Source organism: Condylostylus longicornis, unplaced genomic scaffold (assembly GCF_029603195.1).
Source record: "Condylostylus longicornis isolate FDR11 unplaced genomic scaffold, ASM2960319v2 ptg000075l, whole genome shotgun sequence".
In the NCBI taxonomy this organism is placed as follows: Eukaryota; Metazoa; Arthropoda; class Insecta; order Diptera; family Dolichopodidae; genus Condylostylus; species Condylostylus longicornis.
This window is the reverse complement of record NW_026578043.1, coordinates 2946696-2958852: the sequence shown is the minus strand read 5'-3', so window position 1 is coordinate 2958852 and position 12157 is coordinate 2946696. Positions and strand designations below refer to the sequence as shown.

The following is a 12157-nucleotide window of genomic DNA, read 5'->3' as shown; positions in this document are numbered from 1 at the left end:
TTTGTTTTAAATTTTGTACGCGCATATTCATAAAATATTCAAGAAAGTTTTATGGATTAAACATCAAAGAAAATTGTCATCTTTTTGAATTGAAAATTACCTTCGTTGAAGCAACTATAAAGGAAAAAGCATCCATAGTAATAAAAACTAAACACAAAAATTATCTTTTGTGCTCCATAGTTGGATCATATTTGGATGTAGTAGCAGAATCCGATAATATAAGGAAGAAAAATCAACATTTCAGGATATATTTATATGAGGGTTCCTTTCAACGTAGAAAAAAAAATGTACCAGAATTTCGCCTTGTACGTTGGGGAAAAAACCTTTGAAATACGTTTTTTTTTTTTGATTCACATTTTCCGTGTAAATTCATTTTCGTTATACGAATTTGCGTTAGTTTGGTCCTTTAACTGAATTTTATAAAAATTAGAATTAGAAATAATAAAACAGCAAAGAAGAGTGCAAACTATATTTTTGATTAATTAAATGATTTTAGATAAACATTTTTAATTATAGCTCCTTTTTGAATTTTAAAAATTTCAAATTTCATCACATGGATAATAATTTAAATTTATCCACTTTTTATTTTAAAAATTTTTAATAATTGAAAAAACAATCTACATCGTTCTAGCAAAGACTCTATTACAATTTGGTACAAAAACTAATCCATTTTATTAAATAAATAATACAGACCACTTGTGCTTACAATAACAGCACAAAAGAAATTATATTTTTTAATTCAAATTTTTATGAAATTCGTAAAATTCTAGGAGGAATGTGTAACTTTAAAATGAGCACAATGACAATTTTGTTCGATGACTTTGTTAAAAATCAGTCCTGCGAACTTAACATGGTTCTGTGAGATATTACAGAAAAGTTTTCGAAATTTTCTAAAACTTTTGCTAAGCAACGTGTTTAGAATATTTTTTTCATATCAAAGAAGGTTTTGCATTCTCTATAAAATCTATTCCTCTGATGAAATTATTTCAATAAACAGAGTTAATTTTAAATTAGAGGACATTGCAATCTTGGCCAAGAAAATTTACTTGTTAAATATTTTAAATACAGGAGCAAACTTTGTCCATTAAATGATTTTATTTTTTCGCAAAAAACATCAAAATCGTACTTCAGTATTTTTAACTTATATCAAGTGATTTTTAATAAACAATCATCATATTAATTCTTCCGAATTTTCATTAGCATCCGATTCTATTTCCAGTTCTTTACCCTCTGGTTCCATACTCTCTTCATCCATTGCCCTCTTATCAACTTGACCAAAGGCTCTTTGTAATTGCGAAACAGTATCTTTCATTTCAAATAAAGTTGCCTGAAGCTCTAGCCAGGATTGTGGATTCATACTTACATTAGGTGGTTGATCTGTAAATGTAAGATAGAAAACCTAACAAGTTTCCACAACTAATCAAAATCATTTAATTGTCTTACCACGTCTATTTTGAAAATAATGTTGCGAGTAAGTTCCGTGAGGACTGCTATGATGAGATGAATGATGTGGATGGTGTTCGGAATTGGCAAAATTTTGAGCAGAATATAATGCATGTTGATTTCCAGTATATTTTCCTGTATGTATATGAGCTTAAATATTAGGGTTCATTCAAATTTGCAAATTTCTTACCAGGTGCTATTGGGCCGGTTGGTAATACTTCGTTATGAATTGGTTCATTTTGCATATATGAATCATTCTCATCACTTGAACTAGTAGTGACCCTACCAGGAGTTCCAGGAGCTCCAGGTGCTCCGGGTGGTCCTGGAAATTAATGTACGTATGTGTAATCGATGCTTTTATTTAAGACATTAAAGATAGTGTTAAATAAATACCTCTAGGTCCCTGACGCCCTGGATCTCCAGGTGGTCCTGGAGGTCCTGGTGGGCCAACAGGTCCTTCTACGCCAGGTGGTCCGGGTAAACCAGCAGCTCCTGTTTACAATTAAAAAAGTATTAGGTAATGGTGTATTAACAGTTAATTGACAATTCCACTCGACGTATAATACTAATGATCAACCCATATTATGGTTTTTAAATAAATTAAATATGATAACGGAAATTGCAAATGAATTGCTGAATTAGTGATCATTAGATTAAATTGAATGAAAACTTTTACTTATTGTGCTTACCTGGGTCTCCAGGTACTCCATCTGGACCAGGAACTCCTTGAGCGCCTTTAATCATTTAATGAAATATTAAGAGTGATTTTAAAATGTCCAAAAAAATCAAAGTAATTTACCTTGGGCTCCAGGTGATCCAGTAGCTCCTGGAGGGCCAGGTGGTCCATTTACGCCAACAGGTCCTGGAGGTCCAGGGGCACCTGTATATTGTCAATTTTGGTTATTTAAATTTGAATTTCGAATTTTGTCTTAAAAAATTACCTGGCGGTCCTTCAACACCTGGATCCCCATTAGCACCAGCAGCTCCTAATTAAAATCAATATAATAATATGGTTTCTTAAGCGAAATTACACATACCTGGTAGTCCAGGAGCTCCTGGAGCTCCTTGTTGACCCGGTGTACCATTGGTTCCAGGAGTACCAGGTGGACCTACAGCGGTACTTGGAGTTCCAGGATCCCCTGTATTGATTAAATACAAAAAAGAAACAATTAGTAGTTAAACAAGTTCGTTCGGAAAATATAAAAAATGTAATAAGTATTTTAATGTTTGTCTTACCAGGAGCACCAGCAGGTCCTACAGCACCAGGATCACCGCGAGGCCCCCTCAATCCAGGTGTTCCAGGTTGACCACTTGGACCTTGAATACCTTGAGGTCCTTTAAGAAATTAAAACAGTCTACTTCAATCAATCTTTTAGCAAATATTATAGTTTACCATCTATTCCGTTTTTGCCAGGAGTTCCCACAGGGCCTGGTGGACCTGGAGCACAACGACAAAAATCAGGAATGTCGGTTCCAGGGGTAACTGGTTTATTCAATAATGATAAACGAGTAGCTTCTGTCACAGCTAAAATAAAATCTTAAAGAAGAATAACACGCTTATCAATCCAAGCACGCTATACATATATGATTTTTTGTATATAAATTGAAAAACGTTAAAAGTATAAAACATGAAATTTTGAACAGTTTTTTTATTCAATTTCACATTTTTAGACTCCCACAAATTTAAAAAAAAAGCACTTATTTTTATAAATTGAAATTGAGTTGTAGTTTCTTAATTTTACTAAACTAAATACTAAATTTTTTTTAATTGTATTTTAATTTCACTTACTTAATGTAATCCAGAATTTTCCTGAAAGCATTTTCTTTTTTGAAGATAATTTTTATAATTAACAATAGATCTTACAAATATTTTCTACTTAATAAATTTTTCTATTCAGTTTCATACTCTTACGTTCTCACCATGACAACATTCTAATTTAAACTGAAGAAAATGCATCTTTGAAGCAAAGTTTTATATGATTACCAAAAATTTCAAATGTAGAACAAAAGCATGTTTAAAATACTGGTTTTACAGAATTAATTTCAACTTACAAAATTAATTTTAATTTTAATTGCCAAAAAATATTGAAATATGAAAGAAAGGGGATAATAAAATTATTATCGAATTTTTGTTTTTCGGAAAAATTAAATTTTCATAGTAAACAATAAAAAATACAAAACTCGAAAGAAGTGCATATAGCACTATTTTTTAGAGTGGAACCAAATTTAATTATGAAAGCTGTTTGATGTCATTAGAATCACCGATATGACACAATCTTATTGTAGAAGTTTTAATCATTTATAGATACTTATATTTTTAGTTACAAAGACGAGATCTAAAAAGTAGGAACAATATGTGTGTATTTAATCAAAGTGTAACAAATAAATTATATTGTGTGTGACTGTTAAAACTTCTTATAAAATTATTTTGTTTTAAAGTGTAACACATTTCTTGACTTTTTTTGATAAAGTATTTCTCAAAATAACCGCATAAATACAGTAATGCATTGAAATATACTAATAATTTTCGGCTTTTCCAGCGCAACACGTTTTGTTTTTAAAACGCATTATGTATGTTGCCCTGCACTTTAATTTGAATTATATGTTGTACGAAAATTCATAAATATTAAAAAGTTATTTCAAGCAAAAACAAAGAAAGCTGACCCTGAAAGTGCTTGTATTACAGTTTTTCAATATTCTCCGTCGGGAAAACTCTTTTTCCCGCAATATGTTTTTGTTCCACTCTAATCAATATTAATTATCCTACTAATGAAGAGTAATAAAACTATTAAATATTCAAATTGACTTGAAAAAATATGAGTTTCCGATGCATATCAAATCAACAGAATCATAACATAACGGGTATTTTTTTCATTTTATGCAACGTTATCATAATCAACTCTTTATTCTATTTCTTCTAAACATAGAAAAGACATAAAGTTTTTTAATTTCTTTTAGATTTTAAAAATCATAAAATAAGGTTTTTAGGTAAAAAACCATCATTGAAAGTATAAATTAATATAAAATTTTAATATTCATTATAATTTTATTAAAAACCCTGGCTACATTATTTAAATAAAAAAATTACTTTTAATATTAAAATATTTTTCTAATTTTATTGGTTCAGCCAAGAATTAATTCGTAAACTTAAAGGAGCAATACAAAAATATTTAGAAAATTTTTTAGAAGTGTGGAAATCACAAATTTTTCGAAATGCCGTTAATATCGGAATAAATTAAGTTTTGCTTTTTAATCTATGCAAAGCATAAATTTACATAGGAAAAACTATTAAACTTTTTATTTCAGACACGTGTGATTTTTATTGAACTAAACTTATAAAAAAATCAAAAAAATCTCTAATTTGAGTGAAGCAAAAACGTGCACTTTACCTACTTAGTTTGGGAGTTACAATTATTTATTAACGTTAAGTATATAAAAGCTGTAAATTAATTCTAATTAAATAATAATGTTTTATTACATTATTTGAAAACTAATGCTGATAAACATATATTACAATGTTGTTGTACGACGTAGACACAGTTCAATCAAATAGGAGATGATTGAAGTTAAAAGTGGTGCAAATGTATTGCATTGAAGACAATAGTAGCATAACAACTGCAAATGACCTAAATTCCAATATTTAAAGCCGCGTGATATGGTTACTTTAATAAAATAAGCACTTTTAACTGCTTGAAAAATAAAGAAAGGTTCTTATATTTCTATTTTATTGAATAACAATATAGAAGCCGTTATTAAAATTGTAAAACTGGCTTCTCCAAAAAGTTTTTATCTCGACATTGAGCAGATTGAATGTGTCCGCGAAATATCAGATTGGATAAGAACTTTTAAGATTTTGAAAATATAAAAGATTGCACCGTTGGAAGCTTTTATTTACAGAGGGTTCTTACTATTAGTTATCCAAACGAAAATCCAGGGTTCTATTGTAAACAAAAAATTTGCGATTGTTCCAAGTACAACTAATCTAATCAATTGCTTTGACAAATAATGAATTGTTAAAAATTTATTTAAAAAAATTAGAGGTGGTCTTTTAACCATATTCAGTGGTTAATATGGTTAGTATACCATATTATGTTGTATTATGCTTCAATCTTATTATTCTTTGTAAAATTAATGTGGGATGAAATTGCAGAAAAAAGAAATTGCTATTAATTTTTTAAATCAGGGTAAATGAGAGGAAAACGCTTAACATATCAAAATTATTTAATTTTTCTTTTTATTTATCAACAACAGTATAATAAAAACAAAATTAACTCAAATTTTCTAAAATATCTCTTTCTTCTTTTCCGTCATCAAAAACAGTTTCATTAGTCTTTATCGCTCTTTTATGAACTTTCCCAAAATTTTTCTGCAACTGCGAAACAGTTTCTCTCATACCAAGTAATGTGGCTTCCAGTTCTAAGAAAGACTGTGGATCCATATTAAATGTAGTATGTTGACTTATATCTATTCCAAAAACAATTAAATTTAATAATTTTTTCAAATTTATAATGTTCAGCTCATGTTTACCAGGTTTACTTTGATAATAATGTTGAGAATAAATATTGTAAGGACTATTCGCATGGGTTCCTGTTCCATGTCCAGTACTATATTCTGGGCCTCTCGGGCCATGAGATATTACTTTATTATTATCTGCATTTGAATAATGTTGTACAAATGTTTCATCAAGCTCTTCGTTCACATCAGAATCAACTCGACGAAACAAACGCTGACCCGGATTTCCACGTTGGCCAGGTCGCCCTAAAAGTTTTACCGATATAAATACTATTTAAAGAATAACTAAAAATATGTAAGTACCTGGATCGCCTGGAGGTCCTGTTTGTCCTTGAGCTCCTTGAGGACCTGGTAGTCCTGGTAATCCAGTTGGCCCTGGTGGCCCTGGCAAACCCTCAGGTCCTTTTTAGATAATGAAAACTATAGACATGTCAGATATTATTTTTATACTGTATTATTACCTGTACTTCCAGGTTGTCCGGGTGCTCCAGGGAGTCCCGGATCGCCTAAAAAATTTTAATTTGGATAATCAAGTTAAAAATTTTCAAGTAAATAATGTAATTTTTGAATAAATTTGAAAAAATTTTAATCTTACCTACAGGTCCAGTTGCTCCCATTGCTCCTGGTGCTCCAGAAGGTCCATTTGGACCGGCAGCTCCCGGTGGTCCAGGTAAACCTGTTAATATAAATTTGATATCGAATTGAAAATTATGTTATTTTAAATAAGTATTCACCTGGCTGTCCAATAGAACCTGGTTCTCCTGTCGCTCCAGGTGGTCCTGTGATTGAAATCAACATAAATTATTTTTTCTTTAAACATTTAATACTGCCAGTAATAAATTGAGTTTACCTGGCACTCCAACCGTTCCAGGGTTTCCGCGTGCTCCTGGTGTTCCATTTATTCCAGGGGTGCCTGATGGACCTGGTGGACCGGGATTTCCAGGGTTTCCTATACATTCAAAATTAATTTAAAAATGCATAGAAATGTTTACGTATATACATATATAAAAATTTTTTTTATAGTTCCATTACCTGGGGGACCGTTAGGTCCCGTTATCCCAGGAATCCCAGGAAGGCCTTTTTCGCCAGTGGCTCCGGGTGCTCCGTTTGGACCAGCTAAACCTTGTGGACCTTTTATATATATAACAAAAATATGTAAATAGCAATATCAATAAACTTAAAAAATTTTCGTAAAATCTTTCTTCATATTTTAGCAACATAAATGCATAATTATATGCAAGTGAGCTTGTTTGTTTATTTTTTTTTTTTTGAAAATTACTATTAATTACCTTGCTTTCCATTTGTCCCAGGAGTTCCTGGCAGACCAGGTGGACCTGGTGGACAACGACAAAGATCTGCAATGTCCTTATCATTCGAAAATGGTTTGTTTAGTAGTGATAAACGGGTGGCTTCGATCATCGTTAAAAAAAAATCTTTGCAAATAAAGTCAAGAAAATAAAGGTTCACCAGTTAGATTCTGTAATAACCAGAACTGAAAAATCTAATTTCAAAAAATTTCATCAATCTGTTCCGTAGATATGGTAAAAAATGTTAAATCGGCTCCAGTTCCAAAACCTAATATATACCAAAAGTTTAACAATTCGTGTCATAGTCAAAATAAAGTCAAATATAAAATTTCATCAAAATCGGTTCAGTTGAATCGAGTGTATCTCAAACTCGTGCACAAACAGACCGACAGACCGAAATCTCTCTAGAAATAGCTTATTTAGGCTTCCCTACTATGGAGAAATGCGTTCCCACCGAAAACTCGATATTCGAAATTTAGTGCCATCACATAACCTCAGTACTACTAAAGTTAGAAGTTAGATTTTAAGTAAAGTTAAATAATAATTTTTTAAATACTATAATAGTTTAATCATTTTCAACTGAAATTTGTCATTATATTTAAGTAACCAAGGTAATTTTGGAAAGAGTTTCTTGGTTCTTGTTAAAGAAATATTTTATTTCATTTTATATTGGTATTGGTTTCTTTTTGGTATATGTTTGACACAAAATATTTTTATATTTATGCAAATGATATTATGATATTAATAGTTTAATTCCAATAGCAGACCAAACTTAATTCAATCTCCAAAAAACAACTTAAAAATGTAACGGCTTAGTTAGTGTAGCTGTCCTAAATTTTTCTTACCGCGAATTTCTGAAATTTGTTAAAATTATTGCGTCCATACACTCATATTTGAATATAATTTAAAATTCACAAAGCACTACATTTATAATTTAAATTAATTTTGTTTTATAATATTTTTTGAAAAGTTTCAATATACTTAAGTTTATAGAACACTTACTTATCGCAATCCAAAATATTTTGGAGCGCATATTGTTTTCCTTAATATAAAAAAAATTTTCGTTCACAAAAGTTTATAATAAATTCCATATAAAAAAAAATACTTCAATATTTTTATTTAATTTATTTTTTTATGATTTCAATATGACAACGCTCTGATGGGAACTGAAGGAAAAGCATTTTTGAAACAAAGTTTTATATCCGATTATCAAATTGGTTTTAAATTTAAAATATTTTTTAGACCGGTTTTTTTCTAACTTTTTCAATCAACTTTAATTTTAATTGCCAAAAAAAGAATCTGAAAATGAAAGAAAAAAAAAAACAAAAATTAAATTTTTAATATCAAAGTTTTTGGGTGTCGCAAGAAAATGATAACAGAAGTCCAAATTTTTGTGTGCACTAAAACGTTTGAAGAGTGTAACGTTGTTGGGAAAACAAATTTGTGCATTAAAATTTAGAGTACATTTTTATTATCGTACGGTAAATAGCTAATTATCAAATGTGTAAAGGACATTTAGACAACCAATCTTCTTGAATCCGTAATATTCGTTGCAGAAAGAAAATATTTCTCACTTTTAACCTTAAACCCTTAAGCAACTTTAATTTTAAAACAAATTATATTTTGAGATATCGAAAAAAACTTATTCAAGTGGTTAGTTTAGAAATTTATAAAATTAATGAAAGCATTGTTTTCTGCTTATACTGTCTATAAAGCAAACTGTGCGATTACGATTTCAGTCAGCTGTACCCATCTACAGCTCTGAATTGAATATTGAGAGTCATATGTATGTTTATTAATTGTGAGTCTGTTGTTATTAAGGGACTGAAAGGACTTGTAATTTGTGCGCAACAATCGGAATTCAAAATCGGTAATTATTTTTTATTAGTACAAGCACAGAAATGAGTAAAGAGGTAGATTTGATTTTTAAGAAAACATAAATGTATATGAGTTGTAAAATATTAGTCGTACCAATTTTGAAAAATACTAGGTCCTAGCAATTGATTTCAAAGTTCATTTTTAATAGCTCATGTAATAGTTTTACGAAGCTAGTAAGAATCGTTGTAAATACCATTTAAAAATGCAAAATATTGTCCATTATATTGACTAAATCATATTTGATTTATTGGCTACTAAAAAGAATAGTTTTCAAAATGAAAAGTGAAGAAATTTTAAAAAGTGAAGAAATATTTACACCTAATGATATAAAAAAGAGAAAAGAGAAAAAGTGGAAAAGAGTATTTTTCAAAACTACAGATAATAATTGTTCACAGAATTTGTTGTTGCCGAAAACCAGCAACAAAAGACGTTCGTAATATTTAGCACGCTGCTTATTATTGAATTTTGATCACGAATCACGGTAGGTATTTTGATAAGTTTCTTTTTAAACCTAATAAAATCCAAAATGTAAATAGAAAATATCAGAGTTAATATTTAAAAAAAAAAAAACAATTTATTTTTGTTTTTTTAGAAACTATCGCGGAAAATTTTTGAAGAACTTCACGAAGTTTCACTATGATTGGGTTAACAGTATAGGATTACATAAAGGACATACAGAAGGGCATTTTAATTAAGAAAATTAAATCTCAGATATTAGAAATAACTAGATTTGCCTTCAGTTTTCTTTTATGCAAAAACAAAAGTATGAAGTGTAGAAAACAGCTTTTGTTTGAATTTCTTTTCAAACTCCTCACTTTTAAATAATTTTTACTCCTTTCAGATAAGGAAAAAACTCATTCTTTTAATATTTTTTTTCAATTTTCTAACCAAAAAGCTGCCAATATAATTCCTTTTCTTTACAATAATTTCAATATAAGTGAAACTCAATAGAATTTTTTTTATAAATTCGCCCATTATTTCTTTTTACACCCATTGTTCAAAATATTGGCGTTAATTGAATGGAAAATCAAACTTATTTAATGATTTTCTTTTTTTTATCAGCTCATTTCCAAAAGTTTTATTTCTAATTGGCTTTGTGTTAGTGTTTTACTCTCTCTAAACCTCTTTTCTTTTTCTTTTTGCTCTCTTTAAGATATCAGAATTAGGTTTTGTACACAAATAAATCTTAAAATCTTAGTGAAATCACTTTTTTTTCAAAGAAAAAAGTTCCCCTTCCAGTTACAATTGTTCAACCATGCACAGATCCCATAAGTTTTCAATTCAAAAATCGTTTGAAAATTTTGTAAACACAAATAGCTCAGAAATAATTTTTTATGTTATCAAAGTTTATCAACATAGGTTGTAATAGTAATTATTCTTTCGAACCAGATTCTCTCTAATTCCGGAGCTACTTGTTCTTTAGTGAGGTATCACTCATTTAAAATTAAAAATCCAATGTTAGAAATCTTTTGCATTTATATATTTATTATACAGTTTCAAAACTTCTGAAAACTGCTTTTACAGAATAAATTTTGCAATATAAACATAATATTATGTGTATACGCAAGTAAGCGGCCTTTTGTATCTGCGTATAAAACATCATCGTAATATATTTCGCCTGCTTTCACTGCCTGATTCTCGAATTCTTATAAAAACGGAAATCTTCTTCAATACTCTTCTTGTGCAGTAAGGCATCCTCTTCGTTTGAATAAGTTATTTTTATTTATGTTAAGTTCGTATCGCAACTTGCACTCGGGTAAAAATTAGACTAAACATGTATTTTTCTTTAGAGAAATAATTATTTTGCAGGTATCGAAAAAATTACTTACGTAAATTATCACTTTGTCTACAAAACGGAACGACACGTGTGTCATGAAAGTTATGTATAGCAAAGCTTTAGAGAATGATGCAGCAAATCGAAAAAAATAGTGAACTCTTTTGAGATAATTAACGGTTTTTGGAAAATTTTCAGTTTTTCAATTCAAAATTTTGTGCTTGAGCAGCAATCAACTAAGGTCAAAATGTAATTTTGTATTAACATGTTGTAATCTAGTATTAACACGTGATTTGTTAATAATAAATTTTTTGAGTTCCAATATGAGGGATCCATAATGAATAAGGGTTTAATTCATTTTCCATAATTATAAAATTTTAATCAAATGCTACATTATACAGCTAGTATAAATTAAATGGAATTTCTTTAACAGAATTTGAACTAAAACTTAATTTTAAAATAAAGTAAGTGCAACTTTTGAAACCTATAGCAAACTCTGTGAAAGGCAAATGCGCTTTAATATTTGAACTTTTAAATAACATATTTTTAATCTTATTACGTAAATTAATTTTCAACTTTGTATTATTTTGAAGATTTTTGGGGTATTAAGACTAAAGATGAAAAATCCTTTAATCCTTTTTAATAAAATTTATTTTATTTTAAATATGAATAAAAAATATTAAAAATTCTATTACAATTGAAATTGTGATTTTATAAAGTGGTCAAAATTTATTTTTTTTTTGGAAAATTTTATTTGCACAAAAATAAAGGACAAAAAAAAAAACAAATAAAATCTAATAAAAAATTCAATATGATTTCCTGTTACTTTTTACCTAGTTACCTACTTTTTCACCACATTGTAAATCTCCCTATTGAACCAAGTTTAATCTTTTCATATTTTTGCGTGTTTTTGCTTTTTATATAAATAAAAAGTTGAGTCAAACCAATGGTTTGTATTGTAGCACTTTTCCCTTCAACAAGTGAAAATTCTGCTTTTAAATACAGTCTATGTATACCTATCACACATTCTAAAAATTATTTTCATTCATATACAAAACTCTTTCTAGGATTGCATATATTTAGGATGAACAATTTATGCAGTCTTGAAATAAAGCAAAAATTGATATAAAGTGGGGTTAATGTAATGCTCGATTTTAAGGGTTAATTCTGTGAGTTAAGCAAAATAATTATATTTTTTAATGTCATCGAATTTACCGTTAGCTTTTTGTGTTTATAGAAATTT

General features: G+C 28.9%; 1 protein-coding gene across 1 annotated transcript; it reads right to left on the bottom strand.

Moving 5' to 3' along the window:
• Positions 1-1171: 1171 nt before the first annotated feature.
• On the bottom strand, positions 1172-7374 carry LOC129612575 (collagen alpha-1(I) chain-like). Its single transcript, XM_055526243.1, has 19 exons — positions 7245-7374; positions 6988-7086; positions 6806-6904; positions 6690-6734; positions 6551-6631; positions 6417-6461; positions 6259-6357; positions 5971-6201; positions 5716-5907; positions 2837-2968; positions 2680-2778; positions 2481-2582; positions 2385-2429; positions 2243-2323; positions 2133-2177; positions 1837-1935; positions 1634-1765; positions 1444-1578; positions 1172-1377 (listed from the first exon to the last, which is right to left on the bottom strand). Exons 1-19 carry the CDS (start codon positions 7372-7374, stop codon positions 1172-1174), a joined length of 2097 nt encoding a protein of 698 aa, XP_055382218.1.
• Between the last annotated feature and the right edge of the window lie 4783 nt (positions 7375-12157).

What these genes read in the sequence shown, in the direction of transcription:
- LOC129612575 (XM_055526243.1), bottom strand. Translation starts at nt 7,374, where the DNA reads ATGATCGAAGCCACCCGTTTATCACTACTAAACAAACCATTTTCGAAT. An exon ending in AGGTGTTGAAGGACCGCCAG is followed by an intron (nt 2,324 to 2,384) that starts GTAATTTTTTAA and finishes GACAATATACAG; the next exon opens with GTGCCCCTGGACCTCCAGGA. An exon ending in TTATTTTCAAAATAGACGTG is followed by an intron (nt 1,378 to 1,443) that starts GTAAGACAATTA and finishes TTACATTTACAG; the next exon opens with ATCAACCACCTAATGTAAGT.